The sequence below is a fragment of the Sorex araneus genome, chromosome 2, assembly GCF_027595985.1.
Source record: "Sorex araneus isolate mSorAra2 chromosome 2, mSorAra2.pri, whole genome shotgun sequence".
Lineage (NCBI taxonomy): Eukaryota > Metazoa > Chordata > Mammalia > Eulipotyphla > Soricidae > Sorex > Sorex araneus.
This window is the reverse complement of record NC_073303.1, coordinates 298,426,136-298,441,817: the sequence shown is the minus strand read 5'-3', so window position 1 is coordinate 298,441,817 and position 15,682 is coordinate 298,426,136. Positions and strand designations below refer to the sequence as shown.

General features: G+C 37.2%; 1 protein-coding gene across 9 annotated transcripts in view; it reads right to left on the bottom strand.

Annotated features, from left to right (window-relative positions):
* Positions 1-15,682, bottom strand: part of PEX5L (peroxisomal biogenesis factor 5 like) — a 256,367-nt gene that overhangs the window by 113,836 nt on the left and 126,849 nt on the right. The window contains exon 2 of one of the 9 annotated variants that reach the window (XM_055129582.1): positions 1,103-1,168. The exons of the other annotated variants lie outside the window; for them this stretch is intronic. Within the exon in view, the coding sequence (XP_054985557.1) occupies positions 1,103-1,168 (66 nt within the window). The remainder of the gene's footprint in view (positions 1-1,102; positions 1,169-15,682) is intronic. 9 annotated transcript variants of the gene reach the window in all.

Genomic DNA, 15,682 nt, shown 5'->3' with positions numbered 1-15,682 from the left:
AAATTACATTTTTTATCTGGGGATTGCATGGGGATTTATGGATTCTGAAAGTTAATTTAGGTAGCAAAACACTGTTCACTTTCCCAGGAATTGCCTTCCTACAGTGGCTCGTTTTATTTGTGAAAACATAGAAAATATTTCTGAACAGTTACTAGTTTTAAAATGTGTGAATCTTTTCACAATGCTGAAGTTTGTTTCTTTAGCTTGTTTTGATTTAATAATTGGCATGAATGAATGATGATGTGTTATTTCCATAAAGGAATATCAACTACTAGACATTTTATTCAGCTGATATAACCATAGCAATTTTCATATGTGTTCTGAAAAGGTTATATGGCCATAATACCTAGAGTAACTGATTTCAGGAATAATAAAGGGAAACAATGATTTATTTCATAGGAAATTGGGGTAAATAATAATCTGTGTTTTTCTTTAGTGAGAATGTGAAGTTGTTAACATAGAGATGTATACAGATCTTACTATGGGAAAAGATTTGTTATGGCATTATTAAATTATTTAACATTTTTCAAAATAGAAAGTTATTTGGATGAAACATTACATCATATAAGCTTAGTATACTTTTATAAACTATACTCATTTATAAACTGAATAAGGTTTTACAAATATTTTTGCAGCTTTATTTTTCAGAAGAGTAAATTTTTTTGTGAGGAATTCTTCCCATGCTCCAAGAAATTCTAATAATACAGCAATAAAGAAATTGGCATGCTTAGAATTTAAATTCCTACTATATTTAAAAATAACAAATCTAAGGTCACAGGTATAATTAAAAAATAACTCAGACTCTTCTTGAGCTAAGAAAAAAAATGTAATTGATAAGCATCTCAAAAAAATTTGAGTCAATACTTCAATATTCCATTTATTTGAAATGCTACCAATCCAGGAACTACAGAGAGGTATTTTTTTCATAGGTGCAACTATAATAGCTAGAGTTAGCAACGGACATGCCATTTCACTAAAACAAAAAGAAAACCAAAACAAAAATTAGTCCTTTCATGCTGAACTCTAGAATAAAGCAGTGGTCAGCTAGAAAGGATGTATAATAAACACATGCGGTGCTTTTATTTCTTGCATAAAAACCCACCAAAGCCAGGGTCAGGTCACTTTTTTGAAGACAGTGCCACTTTTTCTTCAAGGTTACACCTACTACCTGAAAAGAGGCATGACACCTTTGTTAGTGCCTGCTACTGGGTTTTTTGGTTTTCTTACAGCCTGTTGACTTTTGAGATAATATCCCACGCACCTCAGTGTTTTACAAGTGTGGTGTAGTCCGAGAACAGACGGGAAGTCTGCTGCAGTGACAGCTCCATGCGTCCAGATAGTGTTTAAACCCACTGCCAACCCAAGTGAACATCCTCATATATCAAAGCACACTTCTCCCAGATCGGATCGCTTCCTCCACCTGGTATCTTAAAATCAAGCTGTGTTATTCCTGACTCGACCATTTATCTTGTGGATGATGCATCTGGACTTCAGAACCTGGCTGATAATTGATATGGTAATTTATGAAACTATACGACTTTGCTTCACGGCAACTCTAGAGCTCTGACAGCAATGCAGGCTTTTTCTTTCTTTTTGGAAGGCAGCAGTTTAAAACCATTGGAAGAACTACATACCCATGATTATCCAAAATTCAAGTTCAATTTTTAAACAGAAACCATGGCAAAGGGTAGATATTAATCTGTTATTTGGAACAACACAAAGACAGCAAAAATAAAATATGCTCTCAACATAAGTGGATTTAGATTACATTCGGCCTGTATGCTTTTAGCAATGACCCAAGAGTGAAACTTCATAAGTTGATTATCCCATCCTGACACCTTTTAGCAATGATGGCAGCTTATTTCTATTCAAATCATACTGGACAGTGAAAACCTCACTTCCTTGTTGAATTTTTTGAGATGCTTTTGACTGGAAAACAGAATCAGCATAGATAAATTTCTGGGTTTTTTTCCCCCCTTGGTACTTTGCCATAGCAAATTCTTTGTAGAAAATTAAAATTTCTATATTTCATCATTTTTGTTTTTATTCTAATCAACTATATGCAACAGTAGCTTCTCTAGCAAATTAAATATTCTTGCAACTCAACATTTCCATATTGACTTTTACTGTAAGATGAAGCACACCAAAATAAAGGTAACAAAATGGCATTATTTATGAAGAACACAATTTTCACCTCTTCTCTTTTAAAATATACAATGTAAGAAACACGAACATTGGAATCACAAAATCTTCTCAGGCAAGACACCAGGCTGGTAGGAGACCAGATGTCTTCAGATGAGGAGGTGTTAGCTCCAAATCTGTCTCCCCGGGAAGGGAACTAGCCTAATTGGAGATGCTATGATGGCTCGGCACTCAGCTTAGCATTTCATGTTTTTCAGCTTATTTTGTCTCAGGAGAGCTCTCTGGAATCTAACTGACTATCTCTGCTAAAACTCAGGTTAGACGTAGTGTCATTTGTTCCTCACAGCTAGGATGTGGCTGAGCCAGGGTGAGATCCAGGCCTCCTCTATAGCCCGCCTGCATCCTTCTCTGCCATCAGCATCCTTTGCCAAAGGGCGGACTCTCCCACGCAGCTCACTTCCAGGATGCCCTGACAGCTACGTATCGCAAGACTGTTCCATGATTCAGGTTTGGGGCAGCAGCACCTCTTAGTAGAATCACACAGTTAAGACCTAAGTCAAGGGGGTTTGAATAATAGATCAGTGATCAGGATGCTTGCCTGGCATGTGGTCAACCTGAGTTCCCTGAGTTCAATCCCTGGCACCCTTTATGGCTCCCTGGAGAGTCATCTCTGAACCAATAAGGAGATGGCAGGAGGAAGCCCTGAGCACAGTTAAGTGTGCACTCCCCTAAAAGCAAACAAACAAAAAAATTCCCCAAACCATAAAGATTCTAAATATTTTTTGAGAAGTATTTATTTTTGTCTGCAACAGTCCATGAAAACAAGTCACCCATAACTTCACTTATAAGCGTATTTTTTCTTTTGAGAGGCCATACACAACAGTATGAGTATCAGTATGAGTAACGGTAGAGGTAGCTGTAGAAGGACTTGGGGGACCATATGCAGGGGATCAATACTGTGTTGGCTTTGTGCAAGGCAAGTGCCTTACCTGCTGTACTATGACTCCAACCCTAGAAACCTATTTTTAACAAAAATATTTTGTTTCTTCATCTTCAAGAAAAACGAACGTAAGTATTTCATGTACACACACTTTAAGAACTTCGGCAGATGTCAGAAGGTTTAGATGTGAGCACGCCTCTAATTTTCACTAAATGCTAACTTAATGCTACCAAGTATCATGTGTCCTAAGATTTTTTCTGAGATCTATTTTGGGTGCATCAAATATTAAAAGTATTTTATAATTCCACAGTCCACTCATTAGCAATTTTCTAGTTGCAGATTCTATCACTGGTACTATAGTTTCTAATTTAAAGTATTTTTTTAGGATTGTTTATCAATAAGAACCCTGAGTGCCTAACGGAGATAAAAGAGAAAATGGAGGTATATAACGTAAGGGGAATAGTAAAGACTACAATAGTAGGCATCTATGCTAACCTCAAATTACATAGTATGTGAATCTGAAAAAAATAGCTCCGCTTTCCTTTTGATTATCAGAATTGTATATTATTGTCAGAATTGAGAAAATAAGAAATCAAAAACAAAATAAATATTACTGCCAAAATGATTAAAATAAAAAATAAAAATAGCAACTCTGACTCACATTTAATATAACTTGTGTATTAAATGTTAAGATGAATTTTTATTGAAATAATGTTTTCTAATATCTAGTTAGGACAAACATTTCAAGGCAAATTGCCATCAAGTTTATAATATGAATGTATTGACTATATTTCTTTACATGTACATAAAATGCCAGTTACAATATCATCTTAGCTATATTGAAATTAAATAATATTCAATTTTGCATATGCCAAATTGTTATAAATCATAAACCCTAAACCCAGGGCTTAAATGCATCGCAGAAACAACACAACAAGGCTAATTTCTGATGGTGGCTTTTATTTTTCACATGCAGGGTCATGATAACCTTTTACTCAAAAAGGTAAATGTCAAAACAATATTATACTCTTTAAAATTCCAATATGAAAAAATGTCAGAGCAATGTTTCCTAGTATCCTCTGAATATTAGATGAAAATAAATTTTATATTTTATTTATTGATATATAGATTACCTTATTATGTACGAACACAGTTAAATGTATTCCTGTAGATTTCTCCCAACACTGAATGGCATTCAGACCACGCTGGTTCAAACACATATGTATACACAAATTGAACTCACTTTCCAACTCCTAATAGAATGTTTCATAAAATTTTTTGAATGATACATTTATAGCTCACTCTGTGACACCAGTGAATCCTGGTTTCTAATCGCCCCAAAAGGAAGCACAGATCTAAATGGAACAATTGGGAAACAGGATGATTTCTTAACTAGACATTAATGTGAAATTCACAAGTCATAATGAATCTCCCATTGCTTTAGTGATTATATTTGTTGATGGGAATGATGTAATTTCTGATTCCTCCCAAAAGGTAGTCAAGTTGTGGTGAAGATTTTAGTGCCTTTTGATTTAAACAATGACACACTCCTTTCAAGAGGAGTTTGAATTGATCTGCCATATACTTCTCTACTAGTTCTTCCCCTTCAGCATCCTTTTTCCAGATGACTAGCTGTTTTCTTTAAGCTATCACTTTTTCTAGGAAGTCTTCTAAGTTGAATGAGGAACAACCCTACCTGCATTTTAAAGCGTTAACTCCTGTGCCTTCAGTTGTGTTTGGTGCGATCTGGTGCTTCTTGGACCCTTCCAGACTGTGAATATTACAGTAGGATAAAGCCACAGATAACAATCTGTGATCTGAACTCCAAGCCTTGCCCCAGAGAAAGTGTCTCGGTTTCCAAGTCTGCCCCTATCATGGTTCTCTTCCTCCACAAAAACTGTTTAAAATTGTGTTTTGTGACAATTATAGTCCAGATGATTATTTTAACACAGGATTTAAATCTAGACTGGATTTTCAACTTAAAAAATAGTCTAATAATAATTTCAAGCGGTTTGATTATTTATTTATTTATTTATTTATTTATTTATTTGCTTTTTGGGTCACACCCGGCAACACACAGGGGTTATTCCTGGCTCTGCACTCAGGAATTACCCCTGGCAGTGCTCAGGAGACCATATGGGATGCTGGGAATCGAACCTGGGTAGGCCGCGTGCAAGGCAAATGCCCTACCCGCTGTGCTATTGCTCCAGCCCCACGGTTTGATTTTAAACGAGATGAAGTTAGTACAATAACCTTGTTTTGGTTTGTTTCGGGGTCATACCCAGCAGTGCTCAGGGGTCATTTCTGGTGGTACTTGGAGGACTATTGGGCTGCTGTGGCTCAAACCCATGTCAGTTGTGTGCAAGGCAAGTGCTTTGCCTGTTCTACTATTGCTAGGCACTTTAGAACATTTTAATGAACTTTTCAGGTATGACACGCGCCATGGACTGTGCCCTCCCTGAGCAAACTGTGGCCTCGTACCTCCTCAGTCTTCACGGGGATGCTGCAGCTGGCTTGCATGCTGTCCCTGCAGCTCTACTCTGACACCGCTGATGGCTATCGCTTTCGTGGTGATTTCTTCTGACACTTCCCTGGTCTTAAGCTATTTCTACCCTGACAGGTCCCTTTGCCGCTGCTGCTGTTACATGTGAAGATTCAGTTCTGAGTACTCTTAAATCTTTCTCGGTGTCCAGTCGGTAGTTCCCATCGTGTAGTAGTTCTAACACCCTCAGAAAACCTTGGGACTGGAGAGATGGTATGGTGGATAGGACATTTGCCTTTCACACAGCAGACCAGGGCTTGAGTTCTTGAGACCCCATATGGTCTCTCAAGCCTGCCAGGCCTGAATGCATAGGTAGGAATAAGCCCTCGCCAGGTGTAGCTCCAAAACACAAACAAAATAATATCCTGGGCATGTCTAACCCTGAGACGGAAGACACTGCTGTGTAAAATCAATTGTGACTCTTACAATGTAACAGAAAACAGGCCTAAACACTCAGCTTCTCATCATCCTCCTGACTATGCAGAAGCAAGACAGAAGGTGGAGTAAACCTATGGATATACTTTTATTTAAAAATCAGATTTCAATGATCAAAGTCACTCACTGGTTTCAAAGAATTCCTTACACCTTTTTATTTTCTAGTTAGAAAATCAGCTGAGGAATGGAAATACCAGGTACCTCAAATTTCTAAATTGTACCTGCAGAAACAAGCTCCTTCCAGGGATCTTGTTATATTCCTTTATTTTGTAAAACATTCTTAAGTCAGGCCCTATATGTGCAACTGCATTAGGCTGGTTTAGAGTATGCTGAATCAGTGGCATCTGGGGCACAGAGGGAATGAGACATGATCTCTTTCTGAGAGGAATTAGAAGACATCCTTGAGGTCTGTGTTCCAAGCATATACACATAGCCATGATGGTGCAGGATATAGGAGCTTAGCTTTCTGGAATTTCATGGTGTTGAAGGTTGATTATTTTTAGTGTTGATGGATTGTTGACCTTATAATATTGGTGGCTCCTTGGAAAAAACTATGTACAAAATTTGGTTTCTTTATCATTTTGGTCTTTTTCCACATTTTCTATGATTGGAAAGTCTTCCAAAGCAATGCAACAAAAATAATCCTAGTAGAAAAATATGTGGTCAAGGTCCCCAAAAGTATTTTTTCAACAGATTATGATCCCCTGTGAAACTCTATTATTTATTACTGATCAGCTGTATCCTTCAACTTCTTGCTTTTATAAGCAAAATATATATACCAAGTTAAAAAATTAAGTCACAAGAGATAATTTCATCATATCAAGCTGTAGAACATTAAATGTGTTCATTATCATAGAGCAAGAGATCGAATGCCTCTCTTTTAACAGACAGAAAAATTATACACTTATACTATTATCAAATTATTGAATATGAGTCAACAAATTTATACATATGTAATAAAGTAGTTACATGGTATCTATTGTCATTTTAGAGAAGGACTAATAACTAGCAAATTGAATTTGTGTCCTTTATGAATGCTCCAGACAAATTCTGTTTGTTAATTTATGAAAAAGAATGTGGTTTTGGAGCTTGTTATTTGATAAATGTTATGAGGGTTTGTTGCCCAATTACCAAATGCTCTAGTTATGTTGATAAAATTTAGGAATAGTAGATTGCAAATATTAGGCCAAATTTACAAGCTACAAGCCCAAAAGGTCTGAAATGAAGTTATCCTCTTTGCCTGAATTCCTCGACATAGCTCCAAGAGAAAAGCCAAAGCCTTGGAAATTACTCCTCTAAATTCTGGAGCAGACTCTGGTATCTCTGCTTACCGTGATGGCTTTCAGGGGGTGAAGGTAATGTGTGAGTTGGTTCCTTTCTAAAGCATCCCAGTGCCTTTAGTGAAAACGAATAGTCTCTTGTAGAAAGGCACGGGGCAGGTATAGAGAGACCCAGGGGCTGAGATGGCCAGTCAGTGAGAGGCAGGTGTGGAAAAGGTGATTCTCCACTAATGCAACTCTTGCAGCCTCCACAGTCGGTGGCCAAGATACTGGTGGGAAACAATGGTGCCAACCCAAGGACCGAGTTAAAAGACAGGAGTTTCCATCTCAAATCTCAGTTCTGTCTTTTATTAGTTATTCTCTTGAAGGCTCTTTTACCTTCTAAGGACAGGATAGAAAGACTGAATTGTGGGAATTCAGACTATCTATGAAAGCATTTTTCCAATGGCTGATATATAGTAGGTAATAATGTTAACTTTGAGCTACTACTTTTTTTTCCTGTGTAGATGCTAATTTGTATTTTAAAATCTGAATGCTTCAAGATGTAAATGATCAGTTCCTAACTGAAAGTTCAGAAACTTCAATTAGATATATATTTCCATACATCCTATTCTATGTGAAGATGTCATCCTGAGATGATGTCTATAGGGTACTTTAAATAAACAGGACCACATTGGAATGTCTTAATAGTATAAATAATCCCACTTCACAATTATTAATCACCCCAAGTTGTAACCAATGCTTTCAATTGTTATAGAGATGCTATACCAGTTCTTTTTATTGTTCTGTCAAATCCTCTGGCTACTGATTTCAAAATAGAGTACAGATTGATTTCAAAGGTAAAGCACTGTTAACAGATATCAACGGTGTAGAAATTTGCTCCTGAAGCAACCATTTAAACGTTTATTTAAAAGCAACCCTTTCCCATGGCTCATACTGATACCCATTAATGCAAGAATTTGGGCTGGGGACACCGACTGTAGTCCATTCCAGTTGGCTGGGGCTCAGGTGCTTTTAAAGTCTGAACTGTGTGTGGATTCATAGTATACTTTATATTACATATTTGCTTTTTTGAAGAAGAGGAGTTTCTCCATAAGTGAAGAAATGAGAAGACTGGAAATAGTTGTGGTTTTTTTTTTTTTGCATTTTCCCATGTATTATTCCATGTGCCTATCTATTAACTCAAGTTGTAAAGAATTTCCTTACCCCAGTCATGTGCAAGAACATGACTTTAGATACATTTATTTCATGAGATCATGAGATGTTAAGTGGGATCCGTGTTGGTAGAAAATCTGAACTTTATCTTAATTGTTCCTATATCAACATATGCCAAATCATATGGGGATTTGAAAATCTCAGGGCTTGATACCCAGAAATGAGTTTTTGTCCTTAAGTGACCTGAGGCAAACAGCTAAATGTTTTCTTAGTTTAAGAGTAAAAAATGATACTAAGAACTGCCTCACTGGCTTTGCAGGGGGGTTCTGATTATCCAATAGAAAATATGTAAAAATGAGGACTTAAGATAGTCTAATAATTCTATAAATCAGCAAAACCTTATTATCTGAGTAAATTATTTTCCAAATAAACTAGGGAGTCTATAATATATGAAAGGACTATTTATTATTTTGAAAGAGTAATTTGATCATACTACACTATAATGAAATGAAAAAGTTAATAAACTTCCCCTAACAATAGATATCCAAGGCAAGCCTGGATCTGGTCCATTCAAATAGCAGCTGCAAAATTCTGAGGTACCATAAGATTGCTAATGTATTCATAGACTGTTTTATGTGCTCCAGGACTGATAAATATATAGCCGTAATAGGAAACCTATTCAACAAAGTTATATAATCATAATAAAAATGATGACCTTCAACTTTCAAAGTCTAAGAAAGGATTAAACAGAGAAGGCCTTAAATTGGCTGCAATATTTCCAGTAGTTGTTAAATTATGCATGTTTGCTAACTAGTTTGCAGATTTGATGAATCATATACATGTGTTATGTTCATATTGTTATTCTTTAAAAAAGGGATAGTTTGATAGGTAATTTAGCTCATGAGCTGCTGGGTCATCTCCACATTTTGTTTAAACTGATTGTCTAATGTTTGTAACCTGTGTCTAAAGTCACTGTAATCAGTCTGAAGAGCAATTTTATACTATCAATTTTAAGTTGTCAACTGTTTTTCCAACCCACTAAAACTGGATTCTTTATTATTCCCTATAGTCTTCCAACTCTCAGATATAAATCAAGAGCTTAAATTAACATTTAAAAGAGATTTGGTCTGAATTCATTTCAACCTGCTAAATAAAGCACTAAAGTCCTTTAGGATCAAAGATATAAGTAACTATGTGATACTACATGTGATATTTCATTACACGGATTGAAGCTAATTCCAGCTAGGTGCTATGTTTACAAAAAACCTGAACTTTACCTTCCTTAATTGTTCCTACATCAACATGTGCCAAATCTTATTAAACCTTGAAAGGTTTCTAGATCGGATAAGGATTTTTTTTTTTTTTTTTTTTTTTTGCTTTTTGGGTCACACCTGGTGATACACAGGGGTTACTCCTGGCTCTTCACTCAGGAATTACTACTGGCGGTGCTTAGGGAACCATATGGGATGCTGGGATTCGAACCCGGGTCGGCCGCATGCAAGGCAAATGCCCTACCCGCTGTGCTCTCACTCCACCCCTACAACAGATAAGGACTTTAATTTTTTAACGAGCTAGTCTTATAAAAATGAAATTGAGGGGCCAAAAAGAATGTACAATGGAAGGCGCTTGCCTTGCACACAGTAAACCAGGGTTTCATCCCCGGTACCACATATGGTTCCCTAAGCACTCCCAGGAGTGATCCCTGACCTCAGAGCCAGAGCCAGGGGTAAGGCCTGAGTACTGTGTGTGCTCCCCTCCACCACCACCCTCCTTCCACAAAGAAAAAACCCCTGAATTGAAGGGAGCTGAAAATAAGTTAAATCTATCACTTGTATCATTTGTCACTTGTCATCTTGTTGATCTTCGATTTGCTCGAGCAGGCGCCAGTAATGTCTCCGTTCGTCCCTGTCGTGTGCTAGTGTAGCCCAATGGTATCTGCTCGCTCCAGGAACACGAAGAGTCTCAAACCATTTGTTCAGGAAAGGAACAAAGGAAAAGGACAAAGGAAAACTGACGAAGAAGTCTGACCATCTCATAGGTGGGCGGCCACGCGGTCTTTTGACGTCCCGTGGAATCCAGTCGATAACAGCTCTAGACCAGCGGTTGTCTCTAAATCGCATTACGTGTCCAGCCCATCTGATTTTCGATGCCTTGGCAAACAAGACAGCGTCCCTGATTCTTGATCATCAACGGAGGTCAAAACTCCGGATTCCTTCTCTTACTTGAGTGAAATGTGATATTCCAAGCCTAGCTCTTTCGATTCCTCTTTGGGATACCTGAATAGCGTTTTTGTCCTGTTTTTGTAGGGCCTAGGCATAAGTAAGGCCCTTCATTCAAATCTATCATAACAATATATGTACCATTACTTTCCTCTCTTCCATACATCAACAATCCCTTATTTTTTCTAGTTTTTACGGCCAGCTGGAAGAATGGAGAACCAGGCAAACTAGTGCTAGTTAATTTAATTGGTCCCTTTCAGAAAGGTATCCAATCAAAGTAGGTTATGGGTTGCCTGGGTCTGGGAGATAGGAGACAAAAGGAAATCCCCAACTAGGCAATTCCAATTTTGCCCACTCACACCTATGCCCAGACAGATGGCAAGAGAGCAAAGGTTCTTATCCATGTGCAAGTGGCACTGGCTGGAGACAAAGGAAAACCAAGGAGACGGAATATCTGGGATATAGTCCTAGAGAGGCCCAGAGACAATCACTGAGCAGCAAGGCCCAGCACGAAGACATAGGTTAAAGAGTTCCAGCTGCAGATTTCAGACTAGGATATACACTGGACAGAGAACGGACAAAACTAGACCCATCTGCCTCTGCCAGTTGAAGGGATAAGAGATAAGATCAAGACATCATAATCTGGATCATGAATCATGGGGCAGGGTGAGTGATGTTGTACATGGGTAAAAGGAGAGGTCTAGACATTGGGGAAGGATCGAGATCTATCAACTTAAACTTATCTTCTTAAGCATCTGACTTTTGTTGTTTTTTTTTTTTTTTTTTTTTTTTTTTTTTTTTTATTTATTTTTTTTTTTTATTTATTTTTTTTTTATTATTATTTTTTTTAATTTTAAATTTATTTATTTTTAATTAGAGAATCACCGTGAGGGTACAGTTACAGATTTATACACTTTTGTGCTTATACTTCCCTCATACAAAGTTTGGGAACCCATCCCTTCACCAGTGCCCATTCTCCACCACCTGTAAACCCAGTGTCCCTCCCACCCTCCCCAATCCCATCTCCCCCCCACCCCACCCTGCCACTGTGGCAAGGCATTCCCTTCTGTTTTCTCTCTCTAATTAGCTGTTGTGGTTTGCAATAAAGGTGTTGAGTGGCCGCTGTGCTCAGTCTCTAGCCCTCATTCAGCCCGCAACTCCCCTCCCCCACATGGCCTTCGACTACAATGTAGTTGGTGATCGATTCTCTGTGTTGACCTTTCCCCGGAACGTGAGGGCAGCCTCGAAGCCATGGAGTCAACCTCCTGGTACTTATTTCTACAGTTCTTGGGTGTTAGTCTCCCACTCTGTTATTCTAAATACCATAGATGAGTGCAATCTTTCTATGTCTGTCTCTCTCTTTCTGACTCATTTCACTCAGCATGAAACTTTTCATGCCCATCCACTTAACTACAAAATTCTTGACCTCCTTTTTTCTAACAGCTGCATAGTATTCCATTGTATAGATGTACCAAAGTTTCCTCAACCAGTCATCCGTTCTGGGGCATTCGGGTTTTTTCCAGATTCTGGCTATTGTAAACAGTGCTGCGATGAACATACATGTGCAGATGTTGTTTCGATTGTACTTTTTTGCCTCTCTGGGATATATTCCCAGCAGTGGTATTGCTGGGTCAAATGGGAATTCAATATCTAATTTTTTGAGAGTCGTCCAAATTGTTTTCCAGAAGGGCTGAACCAGTCGGCATTCCCACCAGCAGTGAAGAAGGGTCCCTTTCTCCCCACATCCTCTCCAACAGCGGTTGCTTTTGTTCTTTTGGATGTGTGCTAGTCTCTGTGGTGTGAGGTGGTATCTCAAAGTTGTTTTGATCTGCATCTCTCTGATGATTAGTGAAGCATCTGACTTTTGTACATAAACTCTTCATACCAATCTCAAGAACCCATGAGTTCAGGAATAAACCCACTTCTGCACTGATAGAGTCACTTAGAGTTGTTCAGGTACAGTGAAGTAAGATATTCTGAACCTTCCCATGAAATTTCATATTTAGAAAAAAAATCAGAAGCAAACAGAATCATCTGAAAAATTCTAAAGATTCCAATTAATGACCAATCGTGTATATTCAACCCATCTCTGGAAATTACATGAAAAGCCTTCAGTAGAAAAAAGTGTTCTGAGTAATAGTCCTCCGGTTCTAATAGTTTTTTTCCTCAAAAATTAAGTACAGTATATTGCACTTAGTAATGGAGAATGAGGAGCTAATACATTTTAGAAAGATGTGTCAGTAAAAGATATTTGCCCTTTAGTTAATCTTGATGAAATAAAAAATTCAATTAATTAGAACACTCAAATGCCCCTGAGTGTTCTGTTTAATTGAAATCTTGTGGTATTTTACTTAAAAATACAAAGAATTATTTTTAATTTCTTATATTTAAGCACAACTCTCTCCCAAATGCCATGATCAAGGTCACAGAAGAATCAATTATATTGAAGGCTCACTTCCTGCTTTTATACTGAAGGCTTGCTTCCTACTTTAGTTCAATGTAAATTTCAGTTACTTTTAAATATAACCAACATATATTATATATATATACACATATAAAATCTTCCTATATCTATATTTAAATTTTGGCTACTTTATTCAAGTCTCATTTTCAAGTCTTTTCTAACTTATAACAGATTTATTGAATTTATTGCAAATGTGTCTTAAGAGATTTTTAATAATTTCAGTGAAAAAAAAAACCAATGTAGTCTGTTATAGAACTATCTATAGCAAAGTCACCCAGTCTTAGAAATTCCAGAAATATTTCTGCTGTCTGACCTTTATTTAAAACAAGCTTAGAGATATTCTGATCTTTGAAAAGTGAAAATAAAGTTCTTCTCATTTCCCCTTTACTTACAGTATTTTCTTAGAGATTTACTGGAAATAGAAAGGTATATCTTGAATATGAATATCCTATCATCTTAGTGGTTTTAGCAAGGCAATGAAACCAATTATGTTACAGTAAACAAAAAAAGTAAGTTTATTTATCTATTTATTTATTTATATTTTGCTTTTTTGGGGTCATACCTGGCAATGCACAGGGGTTTCTCCTGGCTCTGCACTCAGGAATTACCCCTGGCAGTGCTCAGGGGACCATATGGGATGCTGGGATTTGAACCCGGGTCAGCTGCATGCAAGGCAAACACCCTACCCGCTGCGCTATCGCTCCAGCCCCAAGTTTATTTTTTTTAAGGATTTATTTGGAGTTCCACTAGTAGTAAACCTATCAATTATTTACATCTCTTTTACTTAGTAATGTAGGATTTTACTTATTAGCTTTTGGTTTAAATTATATTACTGTTTAATGAATTCATTTTTATATCATTCAAGCCATATCAGTAATTTTAATTATTCATTTATTTTGAAACTTGCGATCTTTAATAATACGGTTTTACTGTACATGGTATTTGTGATTTTAAAGGCAAGGATAAGCAGTGCTTGCAAATCAGGAGTAAGGGCTAACAAAACATAAACAGACTGGATCTTTCCTTGGTTAACATGAGTTTCAGGAAGTTATGTCTTGTTACATGCAAACAAGCTCTTAAAACTTCAGTCTTCTTACAAGGTGTCAAACTTCCAACTGTAAGAGATGTGACGTCATGGATTGTTGAGGGAAGGTGCTGGGGGTGCCTATAATGTAGTAGCAAAGAGGCTTGTAGGATCCCTTCCATCTTTTCCTGCCATTCCCATTCACTAGTCCTTTTGTGCCTCTCACCACCCCATGGAGGATGTAGGGATGCAAATGTCTGCATCTCTGCAGAGACTGTTTTTTTCATCCGGAATGCCATCTTTTCATCTTGTTTGTTAATTTCATGTATTCTTCCAGTTTCAGCTCAGCCATCACTTTTTTCTTTCTTGAAGCTTAGACTATGATTTTCTTTAAATTAGACTTTGAATCTCATTATGTTTCATGTTCACAGTTAGTCTTGTGGATACAGAGGTGTTTGAGTGATGATTTATTGAATGAATATATGATTGGAGGCAGGGACGAACAGTCAGGAGATAAGAGTCCTGCCCACCTAAGTCTTTCTGAGGTTTCTAGTATGCCTGGGTTACAGAGTGTGAATTCAGGTTCCTCTCAATCTCCTCCACCAATGTCCCAGGCAGCAACTAAGAATGTCTCCTGGCTAAGATTTAAGGGAGCCTTTACTAGTGATACTTAAAACTATTTTGTTCTCATTTTAGAAATCAAAAGAAAAGTTATGGCTTATCCAGGGGTCTCCATGTTTTCTGCAAAGCTGTTTGCAGGGATTATAGAAAATATTGGCTTATTTATTTATTTATTTTAGACTAAAATTAAATAGCAATTGGAAATAACTAAAGAGGAAAAACGACGGGCTAGAAAGCCTGCGCATAATTTTTTAAAAATGGTGGCAATTTAGTCCTTTCTGCAATTTTCCCACTCTTCCAGCTATATCCCCAAACCTTCAGTGACATCTGCTAGGGACACAAATACCTTCTGTATCTTCTTATAATTGAGGAATGGAGCCAAGTTCCACATTTATATTGACAAGGTGTTGAAGGAGAGACATTGTTTTGCTCAGTTCAATAAATTAAAGACTACTCTTCCTGTCACAGGATAGGTACTCAAATATTTGTTAAGTACATTTAGAAAAACATCCACAAACAACCCTGATGAAGCAGATGTGGGAACTCAGAGCCAGAGAATGTAGCATCCTTCAAGTTTTCAAAAATCTGGCTAAGTGGTGTTAGGATAGAAAAATATTGATTTCATAGCACAGGAGTACTTTGAGTCAATCTTATCTTCATCTTAAAACTCAGGGAGACCCAGATAGCATAGAGGTCAATTAAAAAAAAAAACTAAAAAGAAACTATACCTATAATCAAAGATGCCTAAAGGAAGGACTAGTACAGTCATGTTCAGTGATACTGAGAGCAACACAAATTAACTTAGTTCTGAGAGATAAGCAGAAAAGTCATTTAAAATTTGAAGATTATGGGGGAAGGTT